The sequence below is a fragment of the Medicago truncatula genome, chromosome 1 (assembly GCF_003473485.1).
Source record: "Medicago truncatula cultivar Jemalong A17 chromosome 1, MtrunA17r5.0-ANR, whole genome shotgun sequence".
Classification (NCBI taxonomy): Eukaryota; Viridiplantae; Streptophyta; class Magnoliopsida; order Fabales; family Fabaceae; genus Medicago; species Medicago truncatula.
This window is the reverse complement of record NC_053042.1, coordinates 29,253,021-29,276,823: the sequence shown is the minus strand read 5'-3', so window position 1 is coordinate 29,276,823 and position 23,803 is coordinate 29,253,021. Positions and strand designations below refer to the sequence as shown.

The following is a 23,803-nucleotide window of genomic DNA, read 5'->3' as shown; positions in this document are numbered from 1 at the left end:
ATTTCCCACTTTCTTACATGAGAATAAATTCATGGGAATAAGAGAAGTTATGAGAAGTTACTTCATTCACAAGTACCTTTTTACTTAGGAATATTTTTTTCTCAACCTCATAACAAACATGGTATAACCATTCCTTAGCCATGTATACTCAGAAATGTCATTCTTAAACTTGAACCTAACACCCCAGTGAACTCTTGAAACACAATTAATCTGAACTTTTTATTAAATAAATTTGACATTTTTTATGTGCTCCTCTCAAGATCTTATGTTCAACTCTTTTTGATGTTAATTTTGGTAGATTAATTTAACTTTTCAAAAAAATTGACATTTTCTTAAAAAAAAAAAATCACATTTAGTTGATCTTACATGATTAATTATTAAATGATTTTTTTTATGAACATCTTTTTTTTTTCTTCTTCTTAACATTAATAACTTATCTTAGAATTTTCACAAATTAATTAATTCCCAATAAAACCCCACACATCTTTCGTGTGTCATCTTTATATAAAGGCAAGTTCACTCGTCGGAAAGTGATGTCTGATTGTGGAAGAAAACCATTCCCCGTCGTCTATAACGACGGCGAAACCGAAACCAACCTCGGAATCATCACGGTGTACCCCACCATGAATATCAAAACTCTTCTCTCCAAACTCAGTCACAAGATTGGAATATTGCCGCATCAGTTTTCCGTTTTCATCGCCGACCAAAACAGTGACCGGAAAATCCCTTTCACCACCAAGGTCAACATCCCCGCAGTGGCGTGTGAAGACGCCACGTATGCTTTTTATGTGAGCCGGTGTGGGAGTTATAAGAAGGCTTTGGTGAAGAAGAATAATAACTTGTCGGAGAAAAAAATGCTTCAATGTCGTGACGATGGTTCCCGACCAGTGTCTGCGGCGGAAGCTTTGGTTTTTGAACGTGGGGAAATGGAGAGAAGGATGCTTAAGTTTAAGATGGAAAGAGAGGCGTTTTTGATGAGAATGGGAAACAAAGTTGAGTCTTTTAGAGTGGAACCGCCGATGGATAATGGCGGAGGAAGCCGTGGAGGAAGCGGTGTGTATTGTAAGGAGTGTGTGATGGCTGAAGTGATAAGGACTAAGGCTGATTTCCATTTATGCATTCGTGATGAGGTAATTATAGGGTTTAAGACGTCGGTGGGACCGATTTGCCGACCGGTGAGAAATTCCGATGAGGATGGACACTGATTTGCGGGGTGATGTTTCTTTTATCTATTGAAGAAAGGTAAAAAAAATTAAAAAATGAAGGATAAAAATTGTACATATGAAAAAAAAATAAATTAGACGGAATGCTCGTCTATGGTAATACCATATCCATAGTAGACGGAATTGGATTTGTTGCTGTAATTGCGTTGACGCATTTACAGTTGATAGCCATCTGATTGGTATCAATGGTTGAGATTGATTAACTGTGTTATAGTTGATATATAATCTGAACCGTCCGATCTCAAATAAATGGTCAGGATTAATTACCGCGTGAAATTGCGTGTATTTCTACAACAAATTCAGATCCATAGTAGACATAGTTATTATCTTAAGATTGAATCAATTTGTCCTTTGGTGGTTATATAAAGGGGATTTTTTTAATTAAATGAAGAGAAATGATATTTGTACAACCACTTTGTGACAACCTTTTAATAACTTTCTCACTCATACTCACATTATACTCTTATTCTCTCTTCCTTTTTCTCTCTCTATTGTTTTTAACCAATGAAAAGAGAGAAAAAAAAAGTTGTCACATAAATTGTCTAAAATGAGTTGTTCAAATATCACTAAATGAATATCCTTCAATGTTAAGCTTTTGTAGAGGGAGAAGAGTGAATGTTGCTTTTTTTATTGACTGTATTGAAGGTGAGAATTGAAGAGATATAGATTGGTGAATTATTGTAAGGATGTTGTCAAGTTGTTACTCTACTTTGAGGTTGGTGTATCAATGAACAAGTTGTTAAAATGTGTGCTCATAAGATAAAGAGTAACGGCTTCTTCCTCTTTTTGCATTTTAGATCGTATGAGTCCAAATCTATATTTGAAATGAGACTTGTACCTTGTAATTGAAGAAATATTAAATGTATAATTGTAATGCTATTGTTAAATCTTTGAGAAATGTTAACCAATGCTTTCGGGTACTGATTAAGACATTTAAATGGTAACTTATCATGAAAATATGTGTAATCAATGTATTGAAAATCGAAATCTTTGACTTTTTTATACAATTATTTTTTGTTTTGGAATCCTTAAAGAGTGTTCTGGGGACACTCGTTAACAAGACCCTAAATATTTTTCTTTTGTTTAGATGCTAGGTATAATTTAAGTAGAACTAAGTGGAATGATAGAGATTTTTTTATAAGTAAATTCAAATTAAGAGAGTACAAGAAGTACTTCAAGCTAGAGTATGTATTAGAGATATGTTGGTCTGAAACAAAAATCCGATTGTTGAACTAGAAATACGAGTTTCATTTGTTGGATTTGAACTTGAATCTAACTTGACACTTATCTATATGAATAACATTTATTTAGATAAATGAAGAGAAAAATAATATAGTGAGATGATTTCGAGGTAACAAATGACATAAACCATCTCTGAAAGATGTTGGAGTTTCTCTTACTAAAAGAAATTAGGACCGTAAGATTTATCACTTTAATATTCAAATTATATTCAACTAATTTAAAAAATTTACTAATTTGACAAAGAACTTTTTATAGTGAATGAACTAAGAAATTGATTAATTAGAAGTTATCCTAATTATTTAAATGAATAAGTAAAATAAAATGATAATAATATAATTCAAAACAACTGCAATTAGGAATACAATATGCAAGTCTTACATTTAAAAAATAAAATCATGGAACATCTTAACAAGAGGATCAAAGTTGTGAACTGTAGTAGCAGTTGTGCACGCTATAAGCGATCTTAACAATGATTTTTTTTTTTTTTGGTAAGCTCTTAACAATCAATTTGAAATTGAATGGTTCAAATTACACAATAATTTTTTATTTTTTTTAATTTTAAACGATATTAACTGTAAATTTCAGATTTGGAATGTTAAGATGCAAATTTTTTAACATTGTAAATGCACTAAATTTATACCAACTGCTTGTATATTTTGGATTCAACTTTCAAGTGATCATAATAGTGAGAGGATATTTTTTTGGTATAATTTATTGAGAAGGAAATTTTCGCATGAAACCCAAACAAGTTACTAATACATAAAGTGTTGTTCAAATTATTTATGTTGTGAAGACTTGGACTTTGTAACACGATTCTAAGATGGTGGAAAATTCATTAGTGTCAGTCTTATTAAAAAAAAAAGAAAAAGATAATAGCAGTGTAATTAAATAATTGAATAGCTTAAATATATAGATAATGTATTCTCTTTAATAAAGACATAGAAAATTGAGTCATGAACGAGTGACTCAATCTTCTCCGGTCTTTTAAACTTTATCATGACATGGTTATAGTCATGATCTCTCCAATTACATCATATTTCTATTATGATCCCATATTTTGGCAAGCGCCTCACTCAACGCGTTTTTTAAGAGTGATGTGTACGACTGCATGTTCCAAGGAATCACAACACGAGTTTTCTGTAATAAAGAAATAAAATATTTAGTCATGAACAGGATCATGTCGTCACGCTTTTTAGACATTATTGTGATGTGATTTAGATCATAACCTTTCCAACTGTATGAGATTCCCATTGTGGTCCCTTATTATGCGCGCGTCTCTCTTAACGCGCCTTGTAAGAATTATTTGTATGACTATGTTCTAACCAATTACAATATCATATGACGAGGTAGAATATATTCTCACGATTTGAGTATATATGATGAATCAATCAAGTTTTTTTTGAAACAATCAACCTAATACATGATGAAGGATAATTCTTACATAGTTAGATATAAAAATGCAGCTTATTTAGGCGCGCACACACAAAGGTACATTAATCAATGTTTTCAATAGTAATAATAATAATTTTTTTCTTTCTATATTTACTGCTTTCCATTTGTAAGTGTGTCTAAATCAATTAAATTTATGGTTGTGCCATACAAACACTGCTTTCAGAATGGAACTGTCAATGAACAACGACGACGGAAGCGGCGGCGCTCACAGTGGAGGAAGAAAAAGAGTGTATTGTAAGGAGTGTGTGATTGCGGAAGTGACAAGGATTAAGGCTAATTTCCATTTGTGTGTTCGCGATGAGGTAATTATAGGGTTTAAGACGTCGGCAGGACCAATTTTCCGACCTGTGAGGAATTCCGGTGAGGATGGTTAATGATTTGTGGGGTGGTTTTTTTTTTTTTCTTTTATTGTTTTGTTTTTTTTGTTTTTGGTCAAGTAGCCTAGCGGCTGGAGAAATTCACCTTCGAGGTGAAATAGTGGGGTGTCCAGGGTACGAACCCTGACCCCTGCATATATAATGCATTATCCCTTTCTTTTATCTATTGAAGAAAGGTAAAAAAAATACAAAAAATGAAAGATAAAAAATCTCCAAGGAAAAAAAATTAGGGGGAATGATCGTCTACAATATGGTATACAATAAGCAAAGAAAGATATACCATATCCATAGTAGACATAGTTATTATGTTAAGACATTGAATCAATTTATCCTTTGGTGGGTATAAGAAGGGGCTTTTAATTAAATGAATATTCTTCATTTTAAAACTTTTGTTGAGGGAGAAGAGTGAAGGTTGCTTTGTTTAATGGTTATATTGAAGGTGAGAATTGATGAGATCAGGTTGGTGTATTATTATAGGGATGTTGTAAAGTTGTTACTCTTGTTTGAGGTTGCTCTATCAATGAGCAAGTTGTTAAAATGTGTACTAATAAGATTAAGAGTAATGCTTCTTCTTCTTTTGGCATTGTAGATTGTGTGAGTCCAATCTATACTTGTAATGAGACTTGTACCTTGTAATTGAAGAAATATTAAATATATAATTGTACTGTATTGTTAAATCTTCTTCTTGGGTTTAGATGCTAAGTTTAATTTAAGTAGAACTAAGCGAATGATTTTTTATATGTAAAATCAAATTAAGAGAGTACAAGAATACTTCAAACTCTTCAACAGTGACGGAGCCTTTCATGGGCTGGGGCCGCCACGGCCCATCCGAAAAAAATTAAAAAATAAATGATTATAGGTCTATTTTGCGAGATTTTATGCAACTTTGTGTCGGTTTTATGTTTTGGTTGATCCAAATTCCTGCAAAGTGGTGTAGTGGCCCACCGGAAAATTTAAATAATTCAATTATAGGTCTATTTTGCGAGATTTTATACAATTTTATGTCGGTTTTAGATTTCGGTTGATCCAAATTCCCGCAAATTAGTGTAGTGGCCCACCCGAAAAATTTAAATAATTCAATTATAGGTCTAATTTGCGAGACTTTAAACAATTTTTCAATAGTTAATTTTAGTGGTCCACCCTGACATTTTTTTCTGGCTCCGCCACTGCTCTTAAATATAATTATTATATTTATTTTGTAGGATTGTGTCTCTTCATCCCTTAAAAATCTTGTATAAATATTCCTTAATAAGTTCGTCTGTTGGAATGTCTCTTTAAGTTATAGCATGTATTTGAGATATGTTGCTCTGAAACAAAAGATATAGTTTTTGAACTTGAAACACAAGTTTGATTTATTTAGAGGATACTGCTAGATGATCTAAATTTACTCAAAAAGTTTTGTATGGTTATGGATCATTGCTGTGTAAACCAATTTTTTTAAGACTCAGTTTCTCCTCCTTAGAACCTGTCAAATAGGAGAAAATAACAATAGGCAAATAGGTAGTCAAAAAGACATATTTGAGGTTAGAGGGAAAGGGGTTTGAGCTCATGTTTTGGGATTCTTCAAGTGATGATATTGGTTTTGTTTAGTCTTACCCCTCAAGAGCCTGTCTAGCATATTTCTATCTTTTATGGAGTTAACGTGGCCTCCAAGAACAAAATATCCTACAATAACTCATGAGAATCTAACTTGAGTCTCATCTATGTGAATAACACTATCTTGACTAGCGAAAAGACATGCACTCATGTGCCCGTCTTTTTTTATTGTGTTAACGTTTGATTATTAACGGTGTTTTTTTATGACATTTTGATTTGGATTAAAACAAAAATATAAATGTTTGTTGCTTTCAAGTTATAACAAACCAAACATTATTTATTGCAATGACACCAACAATATAACAAAAAAATATAATCTAAATTCTTTTTTTTTTAATGACACCAACAACGATCTTTATTATAGAAAAATTTGTTTAAAGGTATAATTGAGATAATGAAAAAGTAAATATAAATATATGGAGAAAACTTAGGTACAATTCCTTAGGTGTTTTTCGTATGGTTCTTAACTAAGAATCATACGAAAAGCACCTAAGGAATTGTACTAAGTTTTCTCCAAAATTTATTTTAAGTTTAATATAATTTTTTTTTGAAGAAGCTAAATTATCCCACCTAAATTGACGCCGGTGAGAATCAAACCTCAGACCTCGAGGAGGAGCACACTCTCAGATCCTAAGTCAATACCACTAGACCAACCCAAGTGGGTTTTTAAGTTTAATATAATTAAACCGGAGTTTAATGATGGATAAAACTGAGAAACAAATAAATAATTAGAATTAAAGTGTATGATTATATTAATAAAAGAGCAAAATTTTTGTATATATAATAAAAATAAATTAAGAAAAGGAAACTTGCCGGCAGGCAAGTCCCATAAAGGATATATTGATAAAGGAAACTTTCTGGATTTTCTCATATTGGTTCGCACTAGTTGTTTAGGATCATTGTTGTGGATTTGTCTTGCTTTTTTCTTGGATAGTCGTGTTTCTCCACTCCCGGTTTTGGTTATGGTTGGTTTTCTATCAATTCATGTATGCTTCTTCCGTGACATTCATCTATCCTTGGCCTTGCTGGGCCTCTGCTCCACCAAAACTCTTTGTTAATCCTTCTCCCTCGGCCACAAACCGCAATTTTGCACAAACTCCTCTCAACAAAGTTGATGTATCTTTAAAGGAACTCCCCAAACCTTGTTTGAAAGGGAATTATTCTCTTTCAATCAAAATTTATTTGAAAACTAAGCGCATGCGCACCAAATCATAATCCTATATAGTGGCACCCATTTTCTTTGAAAACCTGCTAAATCTCCAAACTGTAATATCTGATCAGCTATGTTAACCGGATGAACCGAAAAGAAGCCTAACTAATTAAGCACATGATGCCATAAGGAACCAAAAATATTACAATTAAAAAAAAAGGTGATTTGTTGTTTCCAAATTGCGGCAACCACCATTAATACATAACTGAGAATTTTGTGGACTAATACCTTTTTTACATTAATTATCCTTTATAGGTAAACTATTGCAAAGTAACCTCTAAACGAACAAAGACACCTAAATGGATTTAAAAATTACATGAGATGATAAAATAGAGTACTTCAATTTGACCATAGAATATACAAATAGTTTTAAAAAGACAAAAACTATTTAGCCCTATTGGTCCAATTTATTTGATATACAAATAAAGCTTGACATAAATGAGCTCAAATTTACTTGATAGGACTTCTACCGTATGTTAGTAACAGTGAATATCATTGAGCTATAAAATATTTTTTTGGACTCAGTAAACTCGAATAACCGTTTTCTCAGTAGTATCTCTAACCGCCTCCCTATATATACAAAACAACCCCTAAAACCCCATACCAACCCAAATCATCTTGTGTAAAACCCTCTAACGTCCAATTCATTCCTCGGAAAATTATGTCCAACGGTAGAAGTACGCCATTTCCCGTCATCTATAGCGACGGCGAAACCGAAACCAACCTCGGAATTCTAAGGCTGTACCCCACCTCAGATATGAATACTCTTCTTTTCATCCTCAGTGAAAAGATCAAAATCTTGCCACATCTATTTACTGTATTTCTTGCGAAACAAGGCAGCAACTGGAAAATTCCTTTCTCATTCAAGATCAACATTGCCGAATTCGATAATAAACACGGCGAGTACTATTTATATGTCAAGTCTTCAGTGAAGAAGAACAAGAACCCATCTCAGAAATTCAAGCCTGGGGCTTTAAGTGATGAATACGTTGAAAGGCTGAGAAGAGGACCGATAGGACAAGGCAAACTTGGTATCTGTGGAGAGTGTTTCATGGAGAAAATTACAGGGATTGATGCTGATTTCCATTTGTGCTTTGGTGATAAGGAAATTTTAGGGTTTCGAACAACTGCGGGTCCGATTTCCCGGCCGGTGAGAAGTTCCGGCAAGAATGGTCACTGATTTGTTCGGTGCGTTTCTTTTTTATTTTCTTGGTACAATGGAATCTGTTTCTTGGTCCATATAAAAATTTGTTAGTATGTTTTTCACATTGAATTAATTTCATGAATAGATAATAGGGTTTTCGATTTCATGAATATCTTTCAATGTTATGTTTTTGACTTTGTTTGGTTGTATTAAATGTGAAAAGAATAGATGGATTGGTGTATTTTTGTAGGGATGTTATCAAGTTGTTATTCTTGAGATTTCTGTATGATTTAATTAGCAATGATTAAAATATTGTTCACTCATATGATTAGGATTATATATGATTAATGCTTCTTTTCACCAAAAAAAAAATATTGATTCTTCCTCTTTTGGCACTGTAGAGGGTGTCCACAATATAGATTATTAATTTGAGTTAAACCTGGTGGATTGATATAATGGGGTGAAATTCTTTTAGTACCTCTTTTTATTTTTATTTCCCATTTTAAATCGTATAATATATGTGGTTTCATAAGATTATTAAGGTTTCATTGAACCTAATTTTTTCCCTTCCATAATTGTTCTGATGATGTGAGTTTTTGGAATGTCAACGTGTCACTGCACCAAAGTGACTATAGAAATGGCATGAAGAATGATATTTCCTTTCCTCAATAAGTTACCGATACAAAGTTATGACACATTATATGGTTAAGAATTTAGTCCTAAAATTTCCACACAATTGCAATTTATCCCAGAATTATTATCATCCATAAACTAATCATCAAACTTCCGAAAGCAAAATTCACTAAGTTGGTACCTTTCGTATACTTAGTTTTAGAAATGAAAGAACTAAATAAAAATTCAAATAATAATCGGAATTTTCCTACACATTGTATATGTAGAATTTGTCTACATGTTCTTTTCAGATAGCTTATTTTCATATATACCGTTAGCCTATGCCTTATGCAGAGCGTACCATCTTCACTTGTAGAAGAAGTTTATAAGTGTACAATTTTTTTATATAAGCAAAATATCATTAATGGACGTACAAGGGATCCTGAATCCCGTTGCAAAGTTTGTAGTCATTTTTGGGTAATCAATTGTGAGTGATTATGTCCCACATCGAAGATTGTTGGGTAATCAAGTGTGAGTGATTATGTCCCACATTGGCTAGGAATGGAGGAAACATTGGATATATAAGAGAGGGGATCCCATTAACCCATTGCCCTATGAAACCCGGATACTCCAAAACGGAGACGTCCCTGTATCGGATACCGATACTCCACAGATACTCGAAGTATCGGAATTAATTATTTTAATTTTTAATAAATATTTTATCGGATACTTATGTGATACTCCACAGATACACAAGGATACGTCTAAGAATATGATTCAATTTTAGATATGCATCAATAGAAGTGTTTCTCGATAAAACACTTAAAATTATACTTTTTGTGGATGAACATAGCGAGATATGTGATTCAGTTAATCAACATTAGATAAAATTTGTGTTGAATTCTTTTAATGATGTTTCTCTCAATATTCCAACACATGAAAATGTAATATGGTTTATAAGAAAACTTTCAAAAAAAATCATTTTGATCACATGTATTATTTTTTAAAAATTGTAACTTTTATAATAATACAATAATGAAGAGTAATCAATGTTAATTTTCTTGAAGTATTTTACATACATATAAGTTTTATTATAAATTTTTGTTAACGTATCATAACCGTATCGTATCCTAAATTTTAAAAAATGCGTGTATCCGCGTACCCGTATCTAGGGATGTAAATGGATATCCATGGATGCGGATAGTGTGATATCCGTGTCCACTCCGTTAGATAAATATGAAATCTGTACCCTATCCATATCCATGCGGATATCCATTTAGCGGATAATCCATGGATTTTGAGATATCCATGGGTAACATTCATAAGAAAAAAATTTGTTTATTTTTTTAGGTAAATTTAAAACCAAAAATTCATAACATGCATTTTTTTTTAGCAAAACATAATATCGATAGATTATAACAACAACAAAGATCCTTGACTCAATAAAAACATAAATACCGAGGTTCCAAAGAAAGCCAGTACCGAGGTTAGTTTTTTTTTTTTTATAGGAAGTTTTTTTTTTTTTTTTTTTTTTATAGGAAGTTGAAAGGCATTAAGGATATTTACGTAATTCACTCAGTTTAATAGCGGGTGCGGATACCATTAAATCCGCATCCGTATCCATTAATTAGCGGGTAGTTAAAATATCCATTTATTTTATCTGTGGATATCCATTAAGGTATCCGCTCCGTGTCCGTGGCGGATTTTATCCGCGGATATCCACGGATGCGGATTTTTTTGTCATCCCTACCCGTATCGTATCGTACTCGCACACGTATCGGGGCTTCATAGCTTGCTTTAAGGTTTTGGGTAAGAGTGTGGTGTTCAAGTCTCTTATGGTCCTGTATGTTTGACCCATTGCCGCTCTCGGGGCTCCTCGGACTCCCCAACAGTCATAAGGCTAGAGAATGTAATCAAGATAAACTAGGGGGTTATTAAATCGGTCTACAAAAATGAAACCCAACCTTCGTGCAACACAAGCAACTAACCAAATTCCATTATCCTGACACCAGTTTAATATGGTATGATGATAATTCTAGACAATTCGTCATTCCTCCTTTGAAAATAGCTTGGGTTATGACCCAAATTTGCTGTAAAATAACTATCGTTAGGTAAATATCCGGCTATGAAAATATGGGAGACAAGTGATAACGGCTCCGTTTGAAATTTCCACCCCTTCTTTCTAAGTATGGCCAATTTGAAAATTGATAAGTCCTTGGAACTCATACCACGATAATTTTTATGCATCCACATTCATACTCATCCAGTGAATCAATTTGTCTTTAAAACTCATTTTAATCACTACTTGTTTCAAAAAATCATAATACATACGAGCATACGCCTTAATAACGTCCAACATCAATGCCACACACCCCTCATTACCACGAGTCTCCGTCTTCATATTGTGAATGACCTTTGATAGCTTTTGCTACTATAACATTATCAACAATCGACCGCCATGATATATAGGTTGATTGATTATCAGAAATACACTGTGGAATAATAACTTTCAGCCTGTTAGCTAGCACCTTAGAGATTAAGTTGTAAAGACATTACAAAAGCTATTAGTTGCCAATCTTTCATTGTCTAAAGTGATTGGTCATTTTGAGGGAGGCCAAACACTGGCCAGTATCTAGCCAAACACAACATTATTTAAAAATCTTTTCACTACATAAGTTTCAGAATTGCTAACAGAAACCTGGATTGTAACAATCCGGGACGGGTTACTTATCTAAATGGATGGAGAACATCGCCAATCAGAATTCCTCATTTGTAAAAGGTGTCGTTAGAAGAAAATTATTGTTAGTAGAGATAGTTTGGCGGATTACACTAATGGCTATGACAGCCACGATATTTTTTTGCTTATGAAATAAATCAAGAAAATAATATTTTGAAATGAGACTCATATGTTAGTTACCTTGTTACCATTTTCATCCTGGATGGATTTTCATCCTGAGACCTTAAAAAAAAACACATTTTAAGGTCCTAAGCCAACACCACCAGACCAACCCAAATGAGTTTATTATTTAGGGATGTTAGCCGATTCACCTTCTTTCTAGTCTTGGTAGTTGCTTGAAAAAACTTTGTATTACCATCTCCATCTCTATGCCGAAAAGTTTTCGCTCGCTGGTTCCAATAAGACTCATGTTAAATTAAAAGTGGCTTCATTATTTTCTCAATGACAACAATTAATTCTAAGAATCTCATGTGTTGTGGTTGCGCACATTGTCTGGTTGACGATGACAACAGTTAACTCTAATAAGCCAAGTTTGTGCTTCCATGCATTTTCGTAACGAAAATTGTGCTTAACCAGTAAGGTCGTACCACATGGTTTCTTTTCGACAAGATAAGATAATGATATGATGTTGGGTTTTGCTAAGAAAATAATTGTTTGTTTTAAATACACATTAAGTGGAAGTATACATTGTCGCAACAAGTAATAAAGAGTAAATAAAGTATTGATCCCACGAGGATTGGAGTGGACAGATTTTAAGTATTTTCAAATACTAAGTTTAGTTATTTAAGATCCAAAATGACAAATAACAAAAATGAAGTTTTAAGATACTAAATTAAAATGCAAGAGTAAATAAAACATGTAAAAAGGATTTAGAGATTCAAGTGAAAAGATGCAGTTAAGTAATTAACTTGATCAAGATAGAGGTTTGCAAGATTTAGAAAGCTACAGCTCAGAGTTATGGAAATTATAGCTTCGTACATCTATATGTAGAGAGTTATAGCTTCGCACAGCTTCTTGGCAACCTGGTTACCATTGGGGTTTTTCAACTCAGTCATCATGTTAGGTATGAGAAAACACACCTTAAAGGGCACAATCATAATACTTAACTGAGTCGTAGCCTATTACAAGTGCTCTTTGTGAAGGTTTGATTTTTTATTTTATTTTTTTACAATTTTATCGATGTTGCTTTTTTCTTTTAGCATCCTATCATATACGATGTCATCTATAACATATTACATCATCAATTTTTAATTCAAAAATAAGATAGTGGGACTAAAATTGTCAAATTTTAGAATAAGGAATCAAATCAAAAAAGAAATCAAAGAGAGAAAATCACAAATCCGCAATTAAGCTCAAAAGATAAAATATAAAATAAAAGGTAAATTTTATTTTTGACCAAAAATAAATGATGCGAAACAAAAAGTAAATTCGAAAATAAGATAATGGGACTAAAATTATCAAATAGAAGATCAAATAAAAAAAAAGTGAAGAGAAGGAATCAAATCCACAATTAAACTAAAAAGTAAGATAAAAAATAAAAATAAAATTTTATTTTTGACCAAAAATAAATGATGTGAAATAAAAGATAAATTCTCATATAAAAAAGGTGAAGAAAGGAGCATCGGAACAAGACGAGGTCCCACAGAAGATGCAGAGGATGGGCCAAGAGACCCACACTTCAACTTATTCCATAATAACTAACTAGCGACGAGCGCGGAAACAAAACTAACACATTTCATTTCAAAGCAATATCCAATTTCTCGATCAAACCAAAACGCATTGTTGCGTTTTCATGAAAATTCGTCACAATGGGAATTCCTCAAGCCATGGTTGCTTTACACGAACGAGCAACGTTCGTTAAAGACTCGCTTCACAAAAGCCAAACCATTACCGATAACATGGTTTCGATTCTTGGTTCGTTTGATCATCGTCTTTCTGCGCTTGAAACCGCAATGCGTCCTACTCAGGTAATGTGAATTGGATCAAGTTTTTTTTTTTAGGGTTTTTGTTGTTGTTGTAATGTTTGATTTTGTTGTTGTAATGTGATGATAGATTAAAACGCATTCGATTCGAAGTGCGCATGATAATATTGATAAGACTTTGAAAGCTGCGGAGGTGATTTTGGGGCAGTTTGATCAGACGCGTAAGGTGTGTATGTCTCTGTTTTTGGTTTTATGGTTAAGTGTCTGTTTCAGAATTTGATGTGAAAATGTGTTAAAAAGTAGTGCTTTTTTGTTTGTTTGTTTGTGTTAACCCTCTTGATTCTCTGGAAAAGGTCCTTGAATATGTCACACGGACACATACATCGGATATGATACTGGAATTCGACGCCGATAATAACATGAGAAAAAAAATTAATTGAACGTAATCATTGAATGTGTTAGTGTCGTATTAGTGCAACCCAGTGCAAGTTCCTACATATGCAGAGTCTGGGAAGGGGTCCTATCATTTTTGGTGTATTGTACACAACCTTGCCTTACCCTGTTTTTTACACAAGAGGCTGTGTTTCCAAGACTTGAACACGTGACCTTTCAGTCACATGACAACAACTTTACCTGTTGCGCCAAGGTTACCCTTCGTATTAGTTTCTGACACTGGCACATGAAAATAAATTTCTTGAATGTAATCAATGAATGTGTTAGTGTCGTATTAGTTGCTGACACTGACACATGTCATACACCCAAACATCTTCTATCAGAGGTGTCAGTTATACGAAGGTCCTTGATTGTCCGATGTTTGGCTAAGAAATTAATTGAATGTAAATTACATATGTTATTGCGTTCTGGTGTCTGACACTGACACATGTCGAACACCAAAGATGTCTTTGATCAGAGTTGGCCAAGAGGTAAATAACACCTGCCTATGATTTTTAACAAGAGATCGAACTCGGCTGTTCTAGTTGACTTGACCATAACTGAAACTAATTAATCACTCAAGTCCAACTACTTGATGAAATATAGACATATAGAGTTTAGACTTGGAATTTCCCCAACTGTTAAATGTTGCTTCTATTCACATTGCTAATTTGTATTGTTATGGAAGTGTTCAATTAAGCTGTGAAAAGTAGAGGGGAATGTTAACAACATACTTTATTTTCAAAATCTCTATGATTGGACAAAATTGAGGAATTACCTTGCATGTTTATTCTGTGTCTGCCTTTCTAACTTCTATGGAATTACCGACCTGATTTCATGAAAAGTCTCTTATTTTCGTCCTGAGTTTATACGAAAACCAAAGGAACCGAAAAACAAAAGTTGACTCCTTCAGGCCGTTGATAGGTTTTTAAATACTACATTTTTTTTTGTCTTCGTTCTATATGCTGCTCTAGTACGGTTTCCAAATGGTCTAGTAAGTTTCAATTTGTTTGTTAACTATAAAATGGAAAGTTTTATCATTTAATGTAAGTAGCTTGCTTTGTGACAAAATTGACACCATTCTTTTCCGTTTTGATTACCCTTCCACCTTCCAGACCTCCTCTACTAAATTTTGTTTTGAATTTCAGATCAATGTTTTTAACATATCGGTAACGGTATCTTTAAATTACATCTATAGCTATAACTGATATCCTGTATACATTTGGGTCATTGATAAGTATGATACTTTTTTGTTCAACTAAATTTCTAGTAGACGCTATTGGCTTTTTAATGGTTTTCAATAAAATTTGATTGTTAGGCGGAGGCTAAAATACTGCGAGGGCCACATGAGGATCTAGAAAGCTATTTGGAAGCAGTTGATCAGCTTAGATCTAATGTTCGTTTCTTCAGCAGCAAAAAGAGTTTCAAAAGCAGTGATGGTATTATCAACCATGCAAATAGCTTGCTTGCTAAAGCTATCTTAAAGCTGGAAGATGAATTTAAACATCTTTTGACAAATTACAGGTTCGCGATCTTGAACTTGAATCTCTGCTTTTCTTTTCAGTAGACACGTGTTTGTGCATACATTACATTTAACGTCTTCTAATTTCTGGATCTTTGTCCCTTTTAGACACTAACTTAAGCATTCTACAGTCCTTCTTTAAGGTAGATCATCACTAATGAGTTTCTATGGTTTTGAGCACCTAACAAATGTTACTTTAGTTTTCTCATTTACAGAATATCAGTTTTAGTAATTTTTAAATCTTATTCGTGGATAAATGGATTTATATTTACGGGCTCAAATTTTTCCCTTTGAATCACTCCCTTGATCCAAGAGACCCGACTGACTTCACGTGTGAAGTTCAAAAACCCATACTTGTTCTCACTTTTTCCACGTTTTTTTCCTTAACAATAACTAGATTATACATCATATTTTTTATTCTTGAAAAAACTAAATAACAAAGGAAAGATGTATTAAAGAAGAAAGTCAATGTTGATTGCTGTCAAGGAATAATATGTATGGTGTTTATTAGTGCTTTAATTTGGTCAGGAAGCCTGAATGTAAATGCTTATTAATTTTCCTATACTAAAAGCACAAAACATGATTTTGTTTTTCCCCATATGCAGCCTGGTACAAAGTTAACTATTATTACTTTTCCATCTAATATATAGTTATTGAGTCTAGAACAGGAAAAACTTAACTATGATTTCTTTGCATTCCTAAAAGTTTGCTGCTTCTTCATATGTGTCCTGTTGCTTGTGCATATGTAATTGTAGAACTTCAAAAGGTTTCAGCATTGTTTTTGGATCTGAAACCTAAAAATCCTCATGATATAAGTTTTAACATAGAGGCTTTTGATTTCAGCAAGCCTGTGGAACCTGATCGCCTTTTTGACTGCTTGCCAAACTCTCTAAGGCCATCAGCGCAGCAGAATGCCGGTGGCGGCGGCAAAAACCATCCAGAAAAACAAAGCGTAGAAACTGTCACTTTCACCCTCCCAACACTTATTCCCCCCAGAGTTATACCATTGCTTCATGAATTAGCACTACAAATGGTTCAAGCGGGCCATCAACAGCAGCTCTTTCGAATCTATACGTAAGAATGTTTACTTCTTTCTGTATTATCTGATGACTAGACTGCAGTTTTGTGTGTACAAATTTGGAACAAGTCTGCACATAAATTCTTCCAAATTTGGATTGATTTTATAATAACTAAATGTTCCAAATTTGTAGAGACACCCGTGCTGCAGTCCTGGAGACGAGTCTAAGGAAGTTAGGTGTAGAGAGGCTGAGTAAGGATGATGTTCAAAAAATGCAATGGGAGGTTTTGGAGGCTAAGATTGGAAACTGGATTCATTACATGAGAATTGCTGTAAGGATGAATATGAATCTGCTTTTTTTTTTTTATCTATTCTTTTTCTGTCCCACAAATCACTAAGTTTATTTGAACAGATCAAATTGTTGATTGTCGGGGAAAAAAAAATCTGTGATCAAATATTTGAAGGACATGATTCTGTGAAAACTCAATGCTTTGCTGAAGTCACTGGTAGCAGTGTGGCTATGCTTCTTAGTTTTGGAGAGGCGGTTGCCAGAAGCAAGAGGTCACCTGAAAAACTATTTGTTCTTCTGGACATGTACGAGATAATGAGAGAACTTCAACCAGAGGTATTGTTAAGTTTAAACTTCTTGTCTTTGTAAGAGACGTAATATAATATTGAGGCGTAATATAAATTGAGCACTGGCAGATTTTTTCTTTTTCTTTTTGGAAACTCTTAGTTATCAATGTGAATTTGTGTTTTCTCATTTCCATTTGAAGAGGATTTGTTATTTGAAGGATGTATATCAATCCAGAAAATCCTAAAGGGAGGCTTCCTTAACTAGACACTTGGAGGCAAAAAACGAGATGATAAGAAAGAAAAGGTGGAAGCACCACATAGTATATGACAAGAAAATAAAAAGTTGCTAAAATTATTATAGTTTTGATTGTAGGTTTTCGCAAGCACATTTTATATGAAATATAACTATTTTTAATAATTTATCTGCATTGCTACGATCATTGTAGGCCTGAACTTGATTCTTTTCGGTGTATATGCTAACATGTGCCCTTAGGCCATTGTTTAAAAAATCAAAATAGGTAACTTTTGCATAGAAAGTTATGTACTTTTGATTTTGACAAGTGTTTGACTTATATTTTATGTCAAAGTTTCCTTTTATGGATTCCTTAACCAAAGCCCTTAAGGCACTATGTATGCATATAAAATTATAGATATTTTCTTTGAATGTTATTATCAAATATATCTTCTTTGTTCTTGGTGGTTTGAAATATGATGCAGATTGGGATACTGTTTGATAGTAAAGTTTGCGCTGAAATGCGGGAAGCTGCAATCAATTTGACAAAGCGCCTTGCTCAGACAGCCCAAGAAACCTTTGGTGACTTTGAGGAAGCAGTTGAAAAAGATGCTACTAAAACTGCTGTGCAAGATGGAACTGTCCACCCTCTAACCAGCTATGTTATCAATTACGTAAAATTTCTCTATGAGTGAGTAATACTAATGAAGTTTCTCTGAATTTTTGCTAATTGGCCTGTATTGTCTTTCTAATTTCCCAAAGGCCATCTGCCGTGGTTTCTGAATGTCGTTTCTGAATGTGACCAGTTATCAAGCAACTCTAAAACAACTTTTTCAAGAGTTTGATCCCGCCGATCCAGAATCTCAGTTAGCATCTGTTACAACAAGGATTATGCAGGCTCTCCAGAATAACCTAGATGGAAAGTCTAAACTATATAAAGACCCAGGACTAACCCAGTTATTTCTTATGAACAATATTCATTACATAGTGAGATCTGTGAGAAGGTTGGTTGTATATTTTTTTGTTTTTCAGTAATGAAATATTTTAAGTCGGAGATTCTATCTGGATTCAGGACACTTTTGCCTATTTTTACTTACAGGTCTGAGGCAAAGGACATGTTGGGCGATGACTGGGTACAAATACACAGAAGAATTGTACAGCAGCATGCAAATCAGTATAAAAGGATCTCTTGGGCAAAGGTTAATTTCTTGAAGTTTAATTTTTCATGCTATCGCTGTGGCCGTAGAATTTTAACACTTATGATAAACTACTCTTCTGAGCATAAATTAAAGATATTAAGGACCTAGTTTGTGTGTGTGTCTCTATAAATATAACCCCCCAAGAGAAAATGAGTCTTTTTTTATCAGAATGAAATAGATGAACTTCCCGTTGCAAAGATATTGCAAACACCTCTCCATGTTTTTCTCATGGGAAAATGTTAATGGTTGGTATATTTTGTTAGTAGTCTGGGTTTGAGCCCCAAACCTCTTTCCTAAACTACTGTAGGTGTTCCTGCTCAACCACTTGACCTATACCTTAGAGATTTCACCTCCCCGAGTTTGAAAGATGGTTATTAAGGCCTTTGGCAAGTGAGGAGCAACACTTGAAGGTCTGCAGGGTCTTGTAATTAGGTATTACCTGTATTTCTTTTAATTAAGAAAAACCAGTTCCATATTTCCTATCAATTTACTTGAGACATATTCAGTGCTCCTCAGTTCTTAGTAAGTCGGAAATGACAACTTCACATATATTTGATGAGGCCTTTCATTAGTACATTTTGAATTTTATTTTTTTTTAAAGTTTTTTTCTTCCTTGGTAGTAGAGAAGAATAATCAAAATGTCGGTTCACCTTTCTGTCTGTAGTCATCGTTCCTTTTATCGGGTGATTCTTTCATTTCTTTTATAGGATAAGACCTGGCTCAACTTTTTTTTGGGGTTTATAGCAACAGCAAAGCCTTTGCTTGATGTCTCAGCGGCACATTGCTCTTAAATTTACAAGCTGTTTTTTATATGTAACTATGTACTAACTTCAATATTGCATTTGTTATGCGATATATTAGAACTTCAATATTGCATTTGTTATGTGATATATTAGAATTAAGCATGCTAATCCAAATCATATATGAATTCACCCATAGTTTGTATGATGAAATTTTCATTAATAAATAGTGCTGTATGATCCTGCAGATCTTGCAGTGCCTCACTGTCCAAGGAGGTAATTCATCTGGTGGAGGGGACAGCAACAGTAATATTTCAAGATCATCGGTTAAGGAAAGGTTCAAGACATTTAACACTCAATTTGAGGAGCTTCATCAGAGACAATCTCAGTGGACTGTTCCTGATAGTGAATTGCGAGAATCACTTAGACTGGCTGTTGCTGAAGTTCTGTTGCCTGCCTATAGATCTTTCCTTAAACGTTTTGGGTATGTTTCAGTTAGGATAAGTCTTTTTTGTTTTCTAATTCTCTTATCTATATAAGTCGTATCCTTCTCATGTTGATGACCAAGTATTTAATCTTTCAGGCCCATGATTGAGAATGGCAAAAATCCTCAAAAGTACATCAGATACTCTCCTGAGAATCTTGAACAAATGCTCGGTGAATTTTTCGAAAGCAAGGCATGGAGTGAACAGAAGCGGTGAAAATCGTTTCATAGATTATTGTGGTTTTACAAACTTAGGTGCTCGTTAAGATTTTGTCCATGATGTAAACGTATTGTACATTTATTGTATTCGAATGTCTTTTTTGTGGACTTCATATGGGATCACATGTAGCCATGTAATATTTTGTTCATATGCTTTTTTTAACTGCATAAATGTTCATATGCTAAACACAATACACATTATCTTAATTGTTTGACAATTCAAGTTTTAAACAAAATACAATAGTATACACAATATAATATTAAATATTACTACCTCCGTCCCTAATTATAGGATCCTTTTGAAAAAATAACGGGAATTAAGATAGTGAATATTTGTATTAAATATGTTTATAATTACTATTGTTTTTACAATTTTATCCTTTAAGAGAGAGGGTTGATTTATGTTTTCAACATGTTATTTATTGTTGATTGAAGAAAAATATGTATAATAAATAAGGGAAAAAAAATTCTCAGGGTCTTATAATTAGGGACGGAGGTAGTATTTTCATAATGTGTTTTATATTTGAGTTAGGCCTTACTCAATCCTAAAACTGGTGAAAGAAAATCTCAATCCTAAATATCACTAGACCTTACCCCCGTGCGGCAAAAATTGCCTTTTTGTTTGATTCATATAACCCCAATTTGCTATGCTTTGGAATAGCAACATAGTTATATCATGTAGCTCCATTAGTTATGATCAGAAATTTGGTATTACCAAAATAGCAACATAGTTATATCATATATTATCAAAATATCTTAGTTATATCATAATTGGAGCAATCACACGCTATCATTTCCTAGAAGATCATGTACAACATGTTTAGTACATAGCCTCCACTCCAATGGAGCTACACTCATGCCCATTAAGATACACCAGTCACATACTCACTCTTCACTCTTGCCATACTACAACTCTAGAGAGACTAAAAGTTTGTTTTGTTATGAGCTTTACTATACACAAATGAAAGGCTCAAATTACACAACAAAATAACACCATCAATCTCCTTATGCAATTAAGCATATGTATCATCGATGAAAGAAACAAAAGCTTGCCATATCTGAATAATTAGCTCCTCCATGAACCCTAAGATACTTGTCATTCGTTTTCATGATGCCTAAGTAGGACAGCTCCAAGATACGACTTCATTCAACTACCAGTTCACTTTTTTCCACAGCCATGACAATTCAATATACATGTATATAAGTTCTGAATTAATACAAAAATGAGAGCTGCATCACATGGCTGCTGAAATTGCAGCAAGAATCAATAGGAATAGATAGACTCATTGATAGCTTAGAATCAGGGAATAGATAGGCCATCCAATTTCAAGTTGCTGGTGCAATGTAAATCTTAAATAATACTAATATGAATGAAAAATTAGCATGTACACGGTACATACTAATATGAATAGAAGTTCATTTCTTGAATGCTAGATGATTATGCAACAAAGACAAAAATCATAAACAAAACAAATGCAATTTAAAATAATTACCATCAGGGAACATTTATATATATAATAATTACATATGTATGTGCTTTCATAAAGAAATCTAAACCATTATAGAGGTCAAAGCAAACAAAATCGCTAAATCACTAAGAAAAAACAAACTAAGTCAGCCTTACATTAGTACCATACTCACATATGCAAAGTAAAGTGGACCAATTAGTACTATTAACATGTAATTGACCCGGCTAACATATTTTTTTTTTATATCTGGTAGATCAATGCTTGAACTAACTCCTAAAATGGTAGATCAATGTTTGATCTGCCTTATAAAAAGAGTAAAGAAAACAGAGTGAAGCATATAAAAGAGTAGAGGAAAAAAATGTAACCTGTTTTGATATTCTTCAACAATATAAGTATGATTTGGATATTAACAATAACCACCTTAAAGTCATAACAAACAATGGTTTTTTTTTGTTGTGAAAAATAACATACAATGCCATTAATAATCATCACAAATCAAGAACACTAACCCTTTGTTGCATCAAGAAAGCGATCATCTGGTGGTGGCTCAAGCATGTGCTAATATAACGAAAACAAATGGACCAGTACTATTGGCCTACAAATATTTTTTAAAATCAAAGTAAGAAAGAAAGAAAGGTGCATCATACATCAACAACTTTTGTGTACATAATTACAAAACATGTAGTAAAAGAGACTTAAAGCATTTCCATATGGTAACAATATCTTGATTTTCCATATGGTAACAATATCATAATTTTTGTGGAATTCCATATGGTAAGATCGTAGCTTCAAATATGGTTAGGAATAAAAAATATTATTGTGGAGACAACTAAAAACGAAAGTTAATATCATGGTAAAGTGAGACAATAGTGAACCAACCTTTTCAACTAAGCAAAGCAGATGCAGCCTCTCAATTGTTGCATGCCATGATGAAATTCTGCATGTGCAACATTTCCAACCTTGCAGAAAGCTTTCTATTACTTTATTACATTACAGGCTGTAAGTGAGTACTTTTTTCGCAATGTTCACATACATTTGCAGTATTATTTGTAACGCATAGTCAGAATCTGAGCTGCTATCATCATCTTCATCGTCGGAATCAGAGCTATCTTTCTTACTCATTTTTACAGGTGCACTCCTGTTTTTAGATGGAACAGCTTTAGATACGGGTTTCTGAACCATACAAAAAGTGAATTATAGACGGTGTTTTAAAAAACAGAACAATAGGTTGCCAACACAGTGTTAAGATATAAATCAACAAAATATCATGCAATAAACTTCAAGATGGCTCTTTAAATTTGCTGCACTCAATTCTTCTTCGTCGGAAGAGGAGCTGTCATCAGAATCAGATTCCTCTGAAGTGGTCTCTAGCTGGGTTTTCTTCACATTCCCATTTTTAGCTGGGGTCTTCTTTGAAGGAGCGGGAGCTTTTGCAAAAGGTTTCTGAGCCCACGTAAAATTAACATGACATAAATCAATAATAAAGCATATGTAGTGAAATATAATACCTCATCTTCAGATTCATCAGAGGATTCCTCCGAACTACTTTCCTCCTTCTTGACTACCTTCAAGGCTTTTTGCTTGGCGGCAACCTCTTCTACTTTTTGCTTATTTGTACTCACTGCCTTAACTTCTTCCTCAGCCCGCCTCTTGCCTGTATCAAAGTCAAAATAGTCAAAATAGTTCAGAGAAAACAGATGAAAGGGTAAATAAAAGATGGACTTGAATAGATGACAGATCAATTCTGCTTTGTTGAAAAATGAAGAAAAGTAACGTGGGAGACAAAATGGTAAATGCTTATAGATGAGAGTAAATGCATGTTATTTCCGATGCAAACAATAAGTTAAGGGAATTTGAAATTCAAATTTGGAAGAGGGAGGGTGCCATATTTTTAGGGTTAGAGGGTATGCATTATGTACCTTTGGATTAGATATAAAGATTAACTCAGAGGGTTGAGGATTGGAGTATTGCAATTTGCAAGAATTATTTTGGTTACGTTTCTACATAAAATGTTAGATATAAACAAACCTCATTTTCAGCTATGAGATTCTGACAAAAACATCACATAAATAGAGGTTTCGTCCTAAAATAGAGAAACTCTTGTGTGGTCACAAGAATTTTGAACACAATTTGAAAACACTCACAAAAATGGAAAAAGATAAAAAGAGAAGAAAAATTCAATTGAAAGTAATTTTTTAATCATTAAATGATATGTATTTTATATGAGTGTGTCTAAATGCTTGTGTCCATTCAAATATTTCCCGAACTTGTTCTTTATATTTCTAGTGACTTTGGAAGTGCTACCTGTGCTCAATACTTTTCTAGCAGTTCATTAGTAAAGAAATGCATCTTATAACTTTTTCATCATTTCTTCTCAAATTTTAGTCTAGATTCTAT

At 33.3% G+C, this 23,803-nt stretch overlaps 2 protein-coding genes across 2 annotated transcripts; both read left to right on the top strand.

The window, feature by feature from the left end:
- The first annotated feature begins 517 nt into the window (after window positions 1-517).
- Window positions 518-1,353, top strand: LOC25483730 (uncharacterized). The gene has a single exon (XM_013612434.3). The coding sequence runs from the start codon at window positions 534-536 to the stop codon at window positions 1,203-1,205; it is 672 nt and encodes a 223-aa protein (XP_013467888.1). The 5' UTR covers window positions 518-533; the 3' UTR covers window positions 1,206-1,353.
- Window positions 1,354-13,218: 11,865 nt separating this feature from the next.
- On the top strand, window positions 13,219-20,144 carry LOC25483727 (exocyst complex component EXO70A1). Its single transcript, XM_013612431.3, has 11 exons — window positions 13,219-13,560; window positions 13,646-13,741; window positions 15,266-15,471; window positions 16,313-16,543; window positions 16,681-16,819; window positions 16,900-17,112; window positions 17,781-17,986; window positions 18,102-18,299; window positions 18,395-18,494; window positions 19,483-19,718; window positions 19,818-20,144. The coding sequence occupies exons 1-11, from the start codon at window positions 13,402-13,404 to the stop codon at window positions 19,933-19,935; spliced, it is 1,902 nt and encodes a 633-aa protein (XP_013467885.1). The 5' UTR covers window positions 13,219-13,401; the 3' UTR covers window positions 19,936-20,144.
- Window positions 20,145-23,803: the final 3,659 nt, after the last annotated feature.

What these genes read in the sequence shown, in the direction of transcription:
- LOC25483730 (XM_013612434.3), top strand. Translation starts at nt 534, where the DNA reads ATGTCTGATTGTGGAAGAAAACCATTCCCCGTCGTCTATAACGACGGC.
- LOC25483727 (XM_013612431.3), top strand. Translation starts at nt 13,402, where the DNA reads ATGGGAATTCCTCAAGCCATGGTTGCTTTACACGAACGAGCAACGTTC. An exon ending in TTCATTACATGAGAATTGCT is followed by an intron (nt 16,820 to 16,899) that starts GTAAGGATGAAT and finishes TTATTTGAACAG; the next exon opens with ATCAAATTGTTGATTGTCGG. An exon ending in ATAGTGAGATCTGTGAGAAG is followed by an intron (nt 18,300 to 18,394) that starts GTTGGTTGTATA and finishes TTTTACTTACAG; the next exon opens with GTCTGAGGCAAAGGACATGT.